We start from the raw sequence: 17,288 nt of genomic DNA, 5'->3' as shown, positions 1-17,288 counted from the left end.
GCAAAGAGGCGTCCCGGCGCTGCCAGCATCCCAAGAACGGAGCTATGAACCAGAGCAGGAAGGCGAAAGTAACAGGTAAAAGGATAAAAAATGACTAGGCAGAGGGAAAGAGAAAAGTTTTAATAGCTTTCCTAAAGTCCAACAAACGTTCCATCCTGCGGATCTGGAGAGGCAGAAAATTCCATAACTTGGCTGCCAAGCAGCGAAAGGAACGACCCGCGGCCCGAAGGAGCTTCACACGGAGAACTCTAACCAGATGCCGCCCCGATGAGCACAGCTGGCGAGTAGGAACATACGGGGCAAGCAAGTTAGTTAACAGGCTGGGTGAGGCAAGCTTCAAGATCTTAAAAGATAGACAAAGCGTCTTGAATTGGATTCGCTTAGCCATAGGTAAACAGTGGAGCCTCCGGATGGCACCAGCAGAGGGGCACCTACGCGGGAGTCCCAACAAGGCTCTTGTGGCAGCATTCTGAACTCACTGCAACCGCATAACCTCCGCCTGATTAGCCCCCAACAGGAGGGAACTAGCGTAGTCTAGTCTGGATAGAATGGCAGATTGAACAATCAGCTGACACGTAGGTGGATCAAAGAACTTCAAAAGGGGCTTAAGTCCCAGAAGGAGGCCAAAACAAGTGCTGGAAACTTTTTTAGTATGGTCTTGAAAACTAAGGGTGGAGTCCATCCAAACCACCAAGCTCAACCACCGACTTAGGGGTGGGGGTACTACCAAGAGCATTCGGCCACCATTGCTCACTCCACAAGCTCGTATTCTTCCCCACCAACAGGACCTCTGTTTTATTAGCGTTCAACTGGAGGCAATTTATAGTCATCCACTCTGCAACGGCAGCCAGGCCACTCTTAAACCTAGAAGCATCCAGTGTGGAACCGTCTGAGAGGGCCACCACCAGCTGCGTATCATCTGCATACGAGGTCCATGTGTCTGGCCACCGTTGCAAGAGGCTGAACATACAAGTTAAACAGTATGGGGCTCAAAGCAGAGCCCTGAGGCACCCACTGATCGATGGAATGAGCCTGAGAAAGAAACGGGGGGGCAGACACTCGGAAGGATCTATCGGTCAGAAACGATCTGAACCATGCCAGTGCCATGCCCACCACACCAGCTTCTTCCAAACGCTGTAACAGAATCCCATGCGAAACCGTATCAAATGCGGCACTCAGATCAAGCAAGATCAGTGCCGCCGTATGACCGGAGTCGAGAATGGTTCGCAGATGTTCTGTCACAGCCAGGAGAGCAGTCTCAGTGCTGTGACCAGGGTGAAAACCATTTTGAGATGGATCCAAGATGTTATTGGTGCTCAGGAATCTCATTAGTATGTTATTAACATGCGCCTCTGCAATCTTAGCCACCCAAGGAAGGAGAGATATTGGTCGAAAGTTTTCCAGTTTTGCCGGGTCAAGCGAAGGCTTTTTAAGTACAGGGGATACCCTCGCCTGTTTCCACAGCACCGGGACCACTGCTGTAGAAAAAGAGGTGTTAACTATCTGGCACAGAGGGGCCAGGAAAAAAGAGAGCGAATCCCTAAACTGGACAGGTTTTAAAGGATCGGCCGGAGAGCCAGATTTAACTTTTCTACTCAACAGAGTAAACTCTTCCTGCGAAATGCTGGGGATGACTATCAAAGAGTGCAGTGGCGGAGATTCAAGAGGAGCAGTGGGAGGAGAACAAGACACTTGTGGGAAGGACCGATAGATGGTACGTACTTTATCAACAAAGAAAGTTGCCAGGTTCTCACACTGCTGCTCAGATGTAATCACAGAGACAGAGCTTTTCCTTACCCTAAGGTCTTTAAGAATCTTAAAAATGGATTTGGCCGGATTAGGGCTAAGCTTTATTTAGTTGTTCACCAACACTAGATCTTTCCAGTGACCCTCTGCTTGACACCATTGTTACGCTAAGTATTCTTGCAACGAGTGCATGTGTAACCTGGCGTGGGGGACTATGGCAGTGCAGGAGGCCAGCCTTCCAAGGAGACACAGGACTGTTTTGACTGTAACCTGGTTATCTGGCTGAAAAAAAGAAAGCAAAGTTTGGAAGGCCTGCACCCTTGCAGGACTGGGTTAGGCCATGCCCAACACTGAGTTGAGTACGGCCCCTAGATAGAGCTGAATCTTAAGGGTTGGCGGTGGGACTTGGTGGTGTTAAACCCCAACGTGTGTAGAAGGTTTATAGTGGCCTTGTGGGTGAGAGGCATCACTGGTAAGTTGCACTTTTGATCATCTAGATGTGCAGGCAAGTGAATACGTGGATGCCGTTGCGCTGCAGGTGTGCAGCTACCACTGCTAAACACATTGTAAAGACTCTGGGTACAGTAGTGACACTTGAACTATTAACGTTTGCCACTTACCAGAAAACTTAGGTAGAGACGGGGAGCTGGGTGAATCAGAATGTGAAAGTAGGCGTCGCTGAGGTCGAGGGCAGTCATGAAGTCGCCTTGCTGCAGAAGGGGTATGACATTCTGTAGAGTGACCATGTGGAAATGCTCTGAAAGGATGCACTTGTTGAGGGGTCTAAGGTCTACAACAGTCCTGAGAGACTCGTCCTTGTTGGGAACAAGAAAGCCGTGCAGGCTCTTTGGCGCCCATGAGGAGGAGAGTGTCTACCTCTGTCTGAAGTAGGCATTGGTGTTGTAGAGAGAGAATGTGTCGGCGGGGTGGGATGTTGGGAGGAGTGGAAGTGATCTCCAAACAGTAACCATGGCATATGATATCTAACACCCCTTGGAGTCGACCCCCAACAGGTGTTGTGTGATCGGGGTGGGGGAAGGGGTAAGTCACTGTTTGGGGGGCAGCTTCCGTTGGGGAACCACCCTTACCTCTTCCTTAGAAGCTGGTATTTCTGTAGGCACCATGGAAGTTACCAAAGCAACCCCTAGTGGAGGGCTGTTGAGGCTCCTGTCATTGAAACTAGGTTGAAACCTCTGGGGAAGTGGCCTTAGAGCCCCCCTCTGTAGGCGAGCCACCAAAATGACCCACAAGAAGGGGGTTTGGAGGGCGCCCATGGCCTTGGTGGTCTCCGTGTCATTCTTGATCTTTTCAGCATCCAATCAAACTGCAGTCCAAAGAGGTGTTCCCCCATCAAAGGGCAGGTTGAGAAGATGCTGTTGAACGTCTGTCTTGAGGCTAGAGACACGGAGCCAGGCATACCTACGGATGAGGATGCTAGAATTATTGTCACGAGCCACAGTGTCGGCAGCATCCAGGACACAACAAATGGAGGTATTCGAGAAGAGTCTGCCTTCAGAGATCAACTCTTGACCCCTTTTGCGGTACTCATCAGGAAGGTGCTGGAGGAGCCCCTCCATTTCATCCCAGTGTGCACTGTAAATCATACCTAGAAAGTAATCCAATTGAATTACCAATTTGCCAGTGAGGGGCGGACTGAGCAGCTACGTGTTTTCCAGCCGCAACAATCATTTTATTTTTCTTATCTGGCCTGTGCCTTTTGCGTTGGCCAGTTTGTGGGTGGCATGGACTACTAATGAATTGGGGGTGGCCTTTGATATAGACCGGGTCTGATGGAGAGGCATTCTATATTTTGGCCTCCCTAGGGGTGACCTCCTGGGCTTTAACAGATTTCTTTCAAATATCAGAAGCCAGTTTGAGCATCACCTTCAGCATTGGCAGGTACTGCATAGAGCGCTGAGAGGAAAGGAAGGTTTTCATCAGGAAATCCTCCTCAATGGTGGGGAGAGGAGTTGGCCTAACGGCTAGGGAGCTCGACCTCTGACCTGGGGCCCTGGGTTCGAGTCTCGGTAATGACGCTGAGCATCCTGTGATTCTGGGCAAATCACTTATGAATGAATGTGTGTCCTCATGTAACGTAACTGGTGCTATGTAAAGCGCTCTGATACCCGATTCGGATTCGGGTCAAGTTTGCGCTATATAAATAAAACTCTGCAATGGTGTCTTTATACATTTCCACCTTGTGAAAAGATGGCGCCTTGCTGAGGCTCTCGTGGTAGAAGGTGGTGTCATCTGGAGGGAGGGACGGACAGTATAACGGTCAGAGTCCATGTCCCCAGGAAGATCTACATCATAATCATCCCTGGGATCATCCCAGGGATGCCGGTCATAGGAGTTCACAGAGTACAGTGGACTATGCTCCCAAACTTAGGGTGGGTAATCGAGGAAGAAGAGGAGGAGGAGGAGGAGGGAGGGGGGCAAGGCAATGATGGAGGGCTGGATGCCTTGTCGTGTCTCCTCTTGCTCTTTGGCTGTGGAGCCATCCTTGGTAAGTGCCTGTGCCTGGAAAAGGATGCGTCCAGTTTGTGGGTTGATCAAGATGTGACTGACGGGCACTGAGTACTTGCAATTGCTGAAGAACTGGTTTGAAAAAGCTGGCCGAGGAGGCAGGTCACGATGTCGGGTGCTTTGGTGCTGGCATGTTCGTCATCGACCACGAACGAGGCTTCAATGCAGAAGGCTTCGGCTCTGAGAGCTGCTCCAAAGAAGCTGTTGGTGTCGAAGGGGTGGACTGCGCCAAATGGCTCGACTTCAGAATTTTCTTCGGCGCAGAGTCTGAAGACAGTAGCTGAAAGGCATCCATTCCGTAACAGGCAAGACATGTTTGCCATGAACAAAAGACAACGAAGGTCCTGAAGAGCAAGGTCCCTAGCGGGGTGTCAAAGTTGTTCCAATCCCTGACCCACGCATCTGTTCGACGCGGTAAAGATAACGCCCAAAACAACAATACCAATGGAAGGGAAAGAAACTAAGAAGGCAAAAAGAAATCACTGTGAGTGTCAATCCGGAGCTCAGTAATACACGTCAGAACCCGACGGCGAAAAGAAAACAATCTAACAATGGAGCAGATGCCCGTGCACATTACCTGCAATAGGTGGAGTCACCATATCTGATAACTTGAGAAGTCTTGTTTAAAGAAAAAGAGCTTACACACATCCGGGCCCAACACTAGATGGCAGGAGTATGAACAGTATGTGAATATACAGCCACACATGCCTCGAACATAATGGTTCAAAACACTGCATGTTCTGTAGGAAAAAAAGGAACAACTGAGAATCAAAAGCCTGGAGAGGTGCATACACCCAGAGGGCGTCAGGACATTCTTGATTGAAGTGGACTGCTGCTTGGATGTTGCAGTGCATAGTGTGCATTAGCGTAATGTGGCTTTAGTAGGATTTAACAGTCTAAGTATTGGTTTAATAGGAACAAAAATCAGACATGAATGTATAAATCACTTACACATTTCATTCTGCAAAGTTGCAGAGTTGGTATAAAGTAAATGAACTTATATTTGTATCAGATTTATATCGCTTTTCAATTCCTACTGAGGCTGTAGTTTGGCACAACTCTGAGCATCAGTGCCTTCTCTTGCTACCAAGACATATCCTTTATTGTACTGTGAAAATTACCTGTTTGGATTCCCAGCTGACCACCCTGAGAAGATGAAGACAGAAAATCTGGATCCCAAATTGGAGAATGTTGACTGTACACTTCTTCCTCCAACATGGAAAGAAATCTGGGGCAGACAATATGGAGGTGCACATTGTAAGAATTTTGAATTGACACAATGAGTTAAATTGGCATTACTACAGTCAGCACTGTTAACGAAGTTGTAACCAAACAGAACGATTAATAATAGATGTTCAAGGTGTGAAAGATGCCACTTACAATATCACAACAGTGCCATATGATTCCAGTCATCACATTCCATTGACTCCTTCTGATCAAAAACGTATGGGTTGCAGCCAGATGTGGAAGTCACACTTACAAAGCTTATTTTCATAAAATACACACACGCGTATTGTACAAGAGTGCTCACCATTGTTACTGGTAAGGTCAAGCTCACATTCCACTAACTGCAGACATCCTCGAATTGTGTGATCTTTTTTCAAACCACCTGTTCTATTCGCCTCTTAGTGTGTGCACGCCCCTGCCTCTTTTTCTGCCTATCTTCCCTTATCCTTTTCTTACTCTTACTCATTATTTTCACCGGGAATAGCTTCTACCGGAGGTACTTATTGTTTTTATCACACACATGGACTTGTCTCATGATCAGCACTGATAGGGTGCACTTCAGGAGATGACACAATCATTCAACAGTGACACAAGGTGTAATCAGATTCCCCAGACACTGCTGTCACCAAAGTTCTCTAAATAACTACATAGCCTCGCCATACATTATCAATACCACTACAACCATTCATTGCAACATTCAACATGATTTGGTCTTCAATATCAGACACATTCACCAGTCTCTCTTGGAAAGCGCATCTTAAGATACTTCATTCTGCATCCATCCTAATCCAACCACAGCAATTTAAGTTCCATTTGATATGCTGGATCACAGATATGGTTATCTTTCTAGATATAGCCTTTCCAAATTCTGCTACCGGAACTCATTCACGTCCTGTTTATGTTACCCATAGACATATTTAACACTATGAGATACCAACCTTACAAAGTTGAAGCGTTAGCCCCATTGTGCATCTGTCAACTCGCAGCCTAATTCAGAATTGATTTAATCTGAGGCACCTCTATATGTCTAAAGGACAGCCAATCACAGTCTTTGGCACTACTATGACCTTTACCTTTCCTTAAAATATTTAATAAGGTGCTCTTGGGGTGTCGTTTGCACAACCCCCTTCCAATTACATCACAGAAAGTGCCGCTGCGACACACACACACACACACACACACACACACACACACACACACACACACACACACACACACACACACACACACACACACACACAGTCTAAGCGTAGTAAAGTTTCAATTTGTCATTAACACTGAGCTATCAAAAATGTCATCGGTTTTAGTCCACCTACTTAAACTGAAAGAGTGAATTGCTAATCCACTGAAAAGTACCCGAATGTACAGAAGATCGTCTAACCTCATCGAGTGTAAGAAAGGGATCCAGTCACCTGCTAATCGCTTGACAATGCCCCACACCCTTAACATGACCAGCATCAATCTCTGGGTACTACCTCATTGTGCCGTGAACATTGTAAATTCTACCCTGCCTCTTTTCTCTGCTCCAACACTTCAAACAAACCTACCCAGTGTTGCAGCTGAGTGGCTGAATACATTCAGCACACAAGACGTTCATTCGATGTGTCGTTCATATGACAAATATATTCCAGTACATTTTACTTCTTTAGTTCTACCCAATAACCGCACACACATCCCTAGGAGAGAGTCATGGTCTCGAAATAACTACTTGGGAATACAAAAGGTTCAGTTGGTGACTAGGCAGAGTAGTTTGGATAACAGAACTATTTTACAGATGGTTATCATTCTCCTGATCAAGTTTGGTAATTTGTCCCAAGTCAACAATTACGCACTACAGTACCGTTTATCATGGCCTCCCTTACCATCCTGGAAGTATTCTTTAATTTGCCTCAGGATCATTCCTACGTAGCTGAATTTGTTGGATCCCATTTAAGTTCACACTGTACATCTGTCCCTGTAAAGTCCTCCATCGCGAGGATGGTATACAACTAAGCCCAATTCACCTTAGATCCCGCAGTTGGGGGTAATTCTCGGACTGTCTGCAGCATTGCAAGAACAGATGAGCGAAGTCGGACAAAACAACATCAGCATGCAATGCCATGAGACTTCTTAGGCGACCCATTTTTAAACCAGATTCCCAATCTTCAGTTTACACATCACTTGTCATTGTTCAATACCCATTCTATCAATGTAGTGAAAGGGGGACAGGCTGTTTTGTACTTCTATGTAATGCGAAGGTAGAATAAAAGCATCAATTTAAGCACAAAGTGGCCATCGGATATTCGTACAAGGTCCCGATACAAGTTCTGGATCGTGGGCCCAGGTACATGACATACACGTCTGTATATTACAAAAGAACCCCCTTACAACCTTTCTTTATCTAGTTAAGCATGAATGTGATGAAGGCTCAGTACATTTAAAATTTATCTCAACAATATTTATTTCTTCATTTATAGTGATACAATAAGTGATCATTTTCTTTTCTTTTTTTTCACAAAGGTTAGAAAAACATTTTAAAACGCACCCATTCACTCAATCATATCGACATGCAAACGTACATCTCCTGCATTGCTCACACAACAGACTTCAGAAAACATTGGTTGAATTATCAAATCCTGTGGGTTTGGTTTTAAATAAGCCTTACTGGATCAAATCGTAAATACTGCTCACTGTTAGACTTTGCTTCTATTCTCATAAATGGAACAAATCATGCACCAAAAACATCAACCGGTCCATATAGTTCTAGAGTATATTCCTTTCAACATTCTTGATGCTTCTTATTTTAATGTTATTTTCTAATGTGGAAAAATTCTTGATGCTTCTTAATTTAATGTTATTATTTCCTAATGTGACTTAGCCAAATCTTCCTCAATACGCGTTTCAGCAGAAGCGCCTTCCTCAGGAGAGCCACATTTGTCGACCCCATCAACCATCCAAAGCGTCCGCCAGGAGAATGGAAAAAGCGTAATTTTCACGGAGTAATCTGGAGGCTACAACCTGGATTCCTTCATATGCACGTGTGCAGCTGAACAATCTCAATTAAATTCCGTGAGTAAGTATATTTTGATGCATGATTTGTTCCATTTATGAGAATAGAAGCAAAGCCTCAAGGAAAACACAATTTAGGGTTTAATCCAGCAAGGTTTATTTCAAACCGGATCCACAGGATTTGATAATTCAACCAATGTTTTGTGAAGTCTGTTGTGTGAGCAATGCAGGAGATGTAAGAATGCATGTGGATATGAACGAGTGTTTTAAAATAGTTTTCTAACCTTTGTGAAAAAATAAAAATATCACTTTAAAGTTAAAAATATTAATTCTTGTATCAAAATAAATGAAGAACTAAATATTGTTCAGGTGAATTTTAAATGTACTGAGCCTTCATCACATTCATGCTTAACTAAAGATGGCTGTCTACAGATAAAGCAAGGCCACCTAGGGTTCTTTTGTAATTTTGAGTTTGGTGCTCCCTGCCCATTGCCTTATTTTCAGCAGGAGGAGCTTAGTTTTTGTAATACAAGTCTGTATTTAACACCTAGTAAGGGAGTCAAGAACCTTTTTCAGGTCTAGTGACAACAACTGACTCATATTGGTAACCCTTGGTACTGGCCTGGAGTCGCCAAAGAGCTTGGTTAGTGTCGCTATCCAATACAAATGATGGCTGGTTATTGTGAACCAATGATGGGCCTAGACACGCTCTTGGCTCATTACCAGTTCTGGTAATACAGTTAAAATAGCTGCCCTCTGGTCAGGGGTGGTCTCAGTCTCCAACAATTGAGGGTACCATATAGAGTAATGTAGTACTGTGGTAGGAAGTGGGGCCAGTCACAAATTTGACAGTGATACAAGTGGGTGATGGTTGGGACTGGTATCAGTTGTGCTTGCAGGCAACTAGGTTCCCGCCGTGTTACGGCAGTTTCCGTTTGCATAGAAGTGATCACTACACCATGCATACAACACAAAGCACTGTGTCATGTATGCACAGCGGTGGAAGCACTTGTGGCAGTGCAAGGCCAAGTGATCCAGCTACATTGTCAATGAACTTATGCTGCCAATGCAGAGGTTTCGCTTTCAGTTAACTTCAAGGAAATTCAAAATTTGTATACTTCTAGAAAGACACAAACTCCCTTTCATCAGGTATTCATGTTTGCCCCTCTCTCCAGGAGTTTAACACAAAGAATTAAAATGTCATCTGGTGCTACTAGACAAATGCCTACTGCTTCTTCTAACCAACAACCATTGCAAACATGTATATTTGCTGTTTGTTTCCCTAGATATAAATGTGTACTAAGATTTTGACTTTCTTCAAAAAGGATATCCATACACTTGGAGCAAATAAACACCATAACAGAACACTTTGGTTCAACATCAACCAACTTACACCTCCTCACCACCACCACCACAGCCATTATGTACTGCTGCTATCATACATCTTCCAACCTCCACCAGCAGTCACTATGTACTGTTACTGCTTATATAGTATGTCTTCCAATCTCCCACCACCACAGCTATGTCTTCTACTGTATAATGTCTTCCAATATCCCACCACCACAGGCTCCATGTACTGCTACTGCTTCTATTCTACAGTTTCTTCCAATCCACTGATCGCAGCCACTATGTGCTGCTGCTGCTTCTATCGTACAATGTATTTCAATATTTCACCACCACAGTCACTATGTACTACTGCTACTTCTATTGTTCGTCTTCCAACCCCCACCGCTATGTACAGCTACTTCTTCTATTGTAGAATATCTTCCAATCCACTGATCGCAGCCACTATGTGCTGCTGCTGCTTCTATTGTACAATGTCTTTCAATATCTCACCACCACAGTCACTGTGTAATGCTACTACTTCTATTGTACGTCTTCCAACCCCCACCACCAATCACTAGGTACTGATATTACTTTTATTGTATGTCTTCCAATCCCCCATCGCCACAGCTATGTGCCGCTACGGCTTGTATTCTGCAATGTCTCCCAACCGCTCACCACAGCCACTATGTTCCGCTGCTGCTTCTATTGTACAATGTCTGCTAGTACATCTTTTATCCAAAGTCTTCCAATCCCCCACCGTGATAACCACTATGTACTGCCACTGCTAGCATTGTACAAGAGTTTCCAATCCCTGCCCCATCACCACAACAGCTACTATATTCCTCCTGTACAAAGTTTATGCTCACCTGCTAAATACATAAAATAGAAATAGTTGTTCTATGTGAGAGGATTTGTCACTAATACCCTTATTTTTGAAGCAGACAAAGCATGTGGGTCCTGCAACAGCAGCTTTGGGGATTCCGCCTTCACTTGACATTCATTGGGTTCAACAACTATCTGTATATAGAGTATACACATATAAAAAGTCTAAACAAAGTGGATGTTTTTATATTGCACGTGACTGGGATTAAGGAGGTCTGGCTCCGCTCCGCACATGAGCTGGCAGAGACGTTTTCTGATTCTTCAGATAGACTGTAATCTTGGTGTGGTCTCTGCAGACTAAAATCAACACACCCCAGAGAATGTGCCCTTGCTTTGTAACTGTATACCAAATGTTGAATACCAGAACACATTTTTTCACCTCACAAGAGTCAATTCCCTAGATTTAAAGTTCCCCACGTTCTAGACATTTCTTTAAAGAAACTTTAACAGATGCATTTCTGAGCATTGCTCTCAGAATTTAGACTACACTGCCAAAACATTCAGTTGTGCATCTCTCACACGCTACCCAATCTCTGCAAAGCACCTGAGGTTCAGCTGCTTCACTCATATTTGATGCCAACATGATTATAATCCATTGCCTCAGTTTCAACCAGTTCTCCATCCCTGGGTATGCATGCCCGTACCAGTGGGTACTTACAGGGGCAAACGTAGTCAGGATGCACTGAACCAAGGGCGACAGCCCAGAGTAAGTTTTAGGAATGCTAGCAGAGTTAAAAGATAATGTGAACCCTTAAACCAAAGTTGATGTTATTTCTGATCCACATACAAGGAGAGCTGTGTTCTGCTTTCTTCATTTCTGTTGTCAGCCTTTGAAAGTGCATGGATGCGGATTCAGGGATCTGCACAACCGCAGCAACGGTGGTCTGCAGCCTTAAGGGGGGATATATTCCTCAACAGCTGAAGATAAAAGCTGGAGGAGGGAGGGCTTCACTCACACTTGGGTCAAGGGCTGCTCTGATTAACACAGAAGTCATGGTGAGTGCTGCAGAAAAATATGTGCTTTTAGTCAGAAGTAACTTGGGCTGCAGACGTTGTTGTTAGCTGGGTAGGGCTAACAGAAGTTGATGTCCTGAACTCCCAATTTCGCACTCATCGACCTGGTGGAGACAAGAAGCCAAGATACATCACAACAGAAATGAGGACTGTTAACTAAAGAGTGCGAAACAAAGTTACTTTTGTTTGCCTGGGGCAAGCGTCAAACTTAGTTTCATCCTTTAATATAAAAGATTTCAACTAAAAAAGAAGGCTAAGGAGATGTCTTTTCTGAGGCTTAGGGAAGAAATTGAACAAGGAGCAAATTGAGAGACTGGAACAAATAAAATATAATGGCCTAGTTATCTGCAAACTATTCATAAAAGCTAGAACCAGGGCCCGCTTTATTCGAGGATGGCGAGCATGACCAGCGGATCTCACAGAATCAAAGTCGGATGAAAGTTAATAGGAAGGTGCGCAGTCCCAGGAGTGGCACAATCCCTCCAAAGAGGGGTCCAGACAAACAACATGGTGCCCCTCCCTCCTAATTTCCTAGCTTGTAATCTCTGTATCTTCCTTAGAACCCAGTGCCTTGGGAGCAGCGCTCGAATTGTGCATCAGAAGTGAGTTAATTTATTTGATTGCACCAATCATGGCAGTAGCAAGCCTGGGTGCAAGCACGTACTGAACTGTATATGGCCTGGTGCACCCTTCTCTCTACGCCATCTTAACTGAATAACGGTCAGTGTAAGAAGTATTGAGGCTTTGTCCTGATACAGCTCCAGAACAGCCATTTGCATGCTCGACAAGTTTAACTCAATTCACCGAGTCCGGTTGCCTAGGAGGCGCTGGATGGTTTGCACACCACTGTCCTTCTCATTACTTTTCTTGCATTTGGGTTGAAGAAAGCAGAGGGAAGTCCGTTAGAGGAGCTGTTCTTCACCTACCTCAGGAAGGACGCAGCCCAAACCATGATCTACATGATTCTGGCGAGACCTGCACAGGAAGGGCTGGCTCGCCAGAAGTGAGGGGCGCGCACGAGCAGACAACTTCCAATAAGCGGTTTCCAGTTATAGAATTACTTCAAGCAGGTAAGTGCAATGAGTTCTCAGAACTCACCTGACCCTGAGAAAACAGCGAGAATCACACCCGCATGTTCATCAATGGAGGAAAAGCACCACATTTGTCAGCAGATGCAAATGAGTGCGCTACTAGCAGGAGGCCGAGGTGCAGCAGTTGGGAATCTCATTTATTAATCAGAAAATGTTGACATTTCAAAAGTAAATGTTTACTTTGTCCATTTGCGTTGCATATGAGAGAGCTTTGACTGAAGGGTGAGAAAAACTTGGATGAAGTATTAGAAATAGTATTTAACTAATTAATTAAATATTTCTATTTAGTGTGGGTTAGGCCTGTGGGTGTCAGAGCACTGCACAGAAAGGAGCATATGGACATATTTAAGTACATGGTATTTCTATAGCACAAACCTAGCAAAACGATAGCAGAGCGCTGTCCATGGTCAGAGACAGGCATACATCAACGAGAACAGGTGAGGAACTGGTTCTGAAAGCTTCATCCATTCTGACGTACTGTTCTTTAAGGAGGTAGGACTTCAACTCTTTCCTAAATTAGAGCTGCGTACAGGGATGTCGTTCCAGAGCCTCGAAGCATAGATGGAAAAGGCCTGCTGTCTTGGTTTTTCCTTCTTATACTGCTTGCTCTGCAGCCTGGTTGTGTCCTGGCAGTGGGTGTGATAAGAACCACCAGAGAAGGTGAGCTATCTTCAAGATAAGCAGAGGTGCTGGTCATGATGGCTTTATAAATGATGCAGCTGGTTTTGAAGAATTTTTGTAGGCCGACAAGAGGAGCTAATAAAGTTCTATCAAGACGGAAGTCATGTGATCATAGGTTCTCAGGTCCTCTATGAGACGTGCTGCAGTGAATGCCCCTAAGGAGTGCTTGTGTGAGGTTTGGAGGCCATGGAGTGGGCCACCATACAGATTCAAGAGTACAAGGGATTGAACAGCAGTTCTCAAAGTCGCTTTCTGGAAGAAAGAGATTTAAATTCATTTGAAGAGAGAGCTAGTACCAGGCTGTCATTATTTCTCTTTTTGCAATAGGTTCCTCGAGTGTGAGATTGGTGTCCAAGGTGAATCCAAGTGTCTTGGCAGCCACTGAAAGTTGGGGTTCAAAGCCGTCAAGATAATACACAAGAGCAGTGTGTGGTGGAAATCAATTCAATTTTGATGGGAGGAGGTGTAAGGTGCAGGCATAGAGCTATACGTAGTCTTGTTCGGTTTAAAGGAAGGCGATGGGCTTCAGCACAAGGTCAGCACATTCCAATAGAATATATGCAGACTTGGCCTTCACAAGCTGGGCTTTCTTAGAGAGGAAAGACCGAAGGAGAAAGTGATAAAACATGCTTGTTCACAAAGTGAGAATAAAAGAAAGTGTGGTTTTGGCACAAGATCAGACACCGGGCTAAATAAGACCTTTCAATTGCATGGTTCCACCATATGTCACAGAATATCTGCTCCCATCACGCGGTCGCCTGGTGAAGAGCCAATACCACACATGGCAGGAAAGGGAATCTAGATCCCCCTGCACTGAGTGGGTTTCCAGCGGATCTTTGGAGGTTCTAAGCAGCCGATGTTCACTAAAGAGTGTGAAAACAGCCCAGGACAGCAGTGGACGCCTCAGCCAGCCTTTTTATTTGTTGGGGGAGGGGCATTTGCTGGTGATAAGGAACAGAAGCAGTGCCTCTATGGCAGTTTTCAGCATTCAGTCTTGCACCCTCCTTGCACTATGATTTTTTAGAATTTTTTTGTTTTATTTGGCAGGTCTAGTGATAGGAGACATCTTCTGAAATTGGATAACCTAGCATCTATTCTTTCCCTAGCCTTTAAACTCAAGCTAGGTTACATAGTTCAAAACATCTATAGTACGCTATGTCTTTCTTTCACAAGACTGCTAACAGACATTCAATCTAAAAGGAAATTTGAGTGGCTGCACTATTATCCAAAGCAAACACAAGGAGATGATGGACAGAGCGCTGAAACTTTTCAGACACTCACCCCCAGTCACAGATCTGGGTTGAATCCATCATCATTCTTTAGCTCACTTCGCCACCTCGGGTTCAGCCCCAGCCATATGCACATCAGTCTTGAACCTGTGCCTCATGGGAACAGTCCAGGCCGAACTGCCAAGCCAGGTCTTTGACTGGGGATGAGTGTCTGAAACGTTTCAGCGCTCTGTCCATCATCTCCCTGTGTTTGCTTTGCTTTCTTTTCCAGACAGTACTTTCTTCCCCATTTGGTCAAATATCTGGAAATCACCCAACCCAGAAAACGGCTCACCCTCCCTAGCCCAGACTAAATGCTTCTCACTTCACAGAACATTTTGGATTCCTCAAAGATTATATAATCTACACCTCTTATTTAACTGTTCTCTTCTTACTAAATTCAGAAAGAACATCGCCAGTTACATATATGGGAACTTTGACATAAAATCCACAATAAAATGTACAACGATTGTACTAGGTCCGATACTAAAGCATTATTTCACAGCATAAACAGACTAGATCCTCAGTTGATAGATATTATGTTTACAGTAGCCATAAAGACCGTTCTTTGGAACTCAAAAACTTTAGAAACATCTCAATCCAAACCTGGGGTGAATAGTTGACATTTACCAGGGGTGCAGAAAACATGATGCTTCAACAACCTACTTGCAAACCCTCAATGCACCATATTTGGAAGAAACTAAGTGCTTTCCTAGCAGAATAAAACCTCTATGAATTACCACTCTTCGATCTCAAACTATGCTATTACGATAATTAATAGACTACTCAGAACTATAAACACATCTCCAGTAATCTCTCTCCTTTATGACCAGGAAGCCTACTTTAACTACTGTTTATGTCAATCTCCTCCCCCTTTCTTTTGCTTTATTTTCAGTCATAAACTCCTCAACAAATAATTCTTAGCCACTGTAAAGATTGTTTCAGTATTTACCCAGCACACTGCAGTTTTTCTATAGTTAATCTGCTTTACAACATCTGTTCTACAGACTGACATAGTTCTCATACTCTTTGGAAATGAGCATCATCTTTGTACTATGTATCTATTCTGTCGTGTTTTTCTCTGTTACTATAAAGAAACACAATAAATCATATTGAAAATAAAAACAACCAAGCAGAAAGGAGTTTGGGATTCCCACCGTGAACAGTGACTTACTTTTCACTCAAAAACAAGAAGGAATATTCAACTCGTGCACCATGCTTGTTGTAACTCAACTCGGCATCTCAAACCAGAGCACTTCCTGTTTGGAGAGCTATGATTCATGGGAAAAGGAAATTTGTCCAATCAAAACGCTCTAAAGTCCCTCTTTTTGCAAATGCTCATGAATTGCATTATGGGATTTGTAGTATACACACTACACTCTAGATCATTCAGTCATACCATTCAATCCAGTGGAAGCACTGTCAAATTTTAAAATAAGATAAGCTTCCTTTCTCAATTCATGAGCATTTTTTGAGTGAAAAGTAAGTCACTGTTTTGCCCCTGTGTTTGTTTGGTTAAAAATTACAATACTAAAAAACATACGACTGTATGCTTAAATGCACTTACGTTTGTACTTCTTATAGATAATACCCGTGAGGGAAAGCATGCCTGTATTTGAGCAAAAGGAAAGTCCATTACATTCAGAGTTTTGAATCGGTGAAGATGCGGTAAAAGTAAGTCCGCTTGTTAACCTCTTCAGCGCTGCGCGGATTCCCGCGCAGTGCTGAAAGATCTGAGCGCGGGCGGGGCCATGACGGAACGGTTCCGTCATAAGCACAGCCCAACCGGCGTGCATGACGGAACCGTTCCGTCATCGGCATCGAAGAGGTTAATAGTGTTTTAAAGGGCTTCATGCATTTTGCCTGTTTGGATACATTGTTAAACGAGGACAATATTGTATTTTCATTTGTAGAATAAAGAGTCTTCAAGGAACTCAGTCCTGCCCATACTCTGCAGTAAAGGTACATATCTTTTTGGTGCTTCCCTCTGGGGGTGTAAGTCGAGAGTAGCAGTAGATATATTCAATACTTTGGTTCTTTCATTTCAGAAATTCATACTGGCAAAGTGTTAAGGAAGCCTCGTAGGCAGTAACATAAACGAGTCCAGTGGCAGAAAAGCCAAAAACTCTTAGAGCAAACGAGCTGGAGCGGCCGCTCCAGCTCTAGAAAACAGAATATCCGGTCCATTTATATGAAGCCCTGATGATAGTCCCAGTACTATTAGCCAGGGTCTTGAAACGCGTTGGCATTTTGGGAGGCATTTAGTTAATTCTGAATGCGGCAAGAGTTGAAGGAAATTATTGGATAAAGGATTGATATACTATTAAGACACTCTTTTGACGCTGGAGTTGGAATAACACATGTGGTTCATAACATTGGATATTTTCATGTTTATTACTAAATTTTGTATAGGATGTAAATTTTCCTAAAAATGTGTTTTGCATCAGTTTAATGTATGAATTAATTTGCTGCTTTTGTCAGGTTGCAAGCCGTTGCCAATCATTTTTTCAGTGTCTAAGTCTATTTTTGTCTTTAAGTG

General features: G+C 43.9%; 1 protein-coding gene across 5 annotated transcripts in view; it reads right to left on the bottom strand.

Moving 5' to 3' along the window:
- Window positions 1-17,288, bottom strand: part of KAT2B (lysine acetyltransferase 2B) — a 271,057-nt gene that overhangs the window by 82,668 nt on the left and 171,101 nt on the right. For all 5 annotated transcript variants that reach the window (XM_085630459.1, XM_085630461.1, XM_085630460.1 and 2 more), the window contains one exon: window positions 5,394-5,500. In XM_085630459.1, coding sequence (XP_085486585.1) covers window positions 5,394-5,500 — 107 coding nt within the window. The remainder of the gene's footprint in view (window positions 1-5,393; window positions 5,501-17,288) is intronic.

The sequence above is a fragment of the Triturus cristatus genome, chromosome 10 (genome assembly GCF_964204655.1).
Source record: "Triturus cristatus chromosome 10, aTriCri1.1, whole genome shotgun sequence".
Taxonomy (NCBI): Eukaryota; Metazoa; Chordata; class Amphibia; order Caudata; family Salamandridae; genus Triturus; species Triturus cristatus.
The sequence above is the reverse complement of the archived record's forward strand: the minus strand, read 5'-3'. Positions and strand labels throughout refer to the sequence as shown.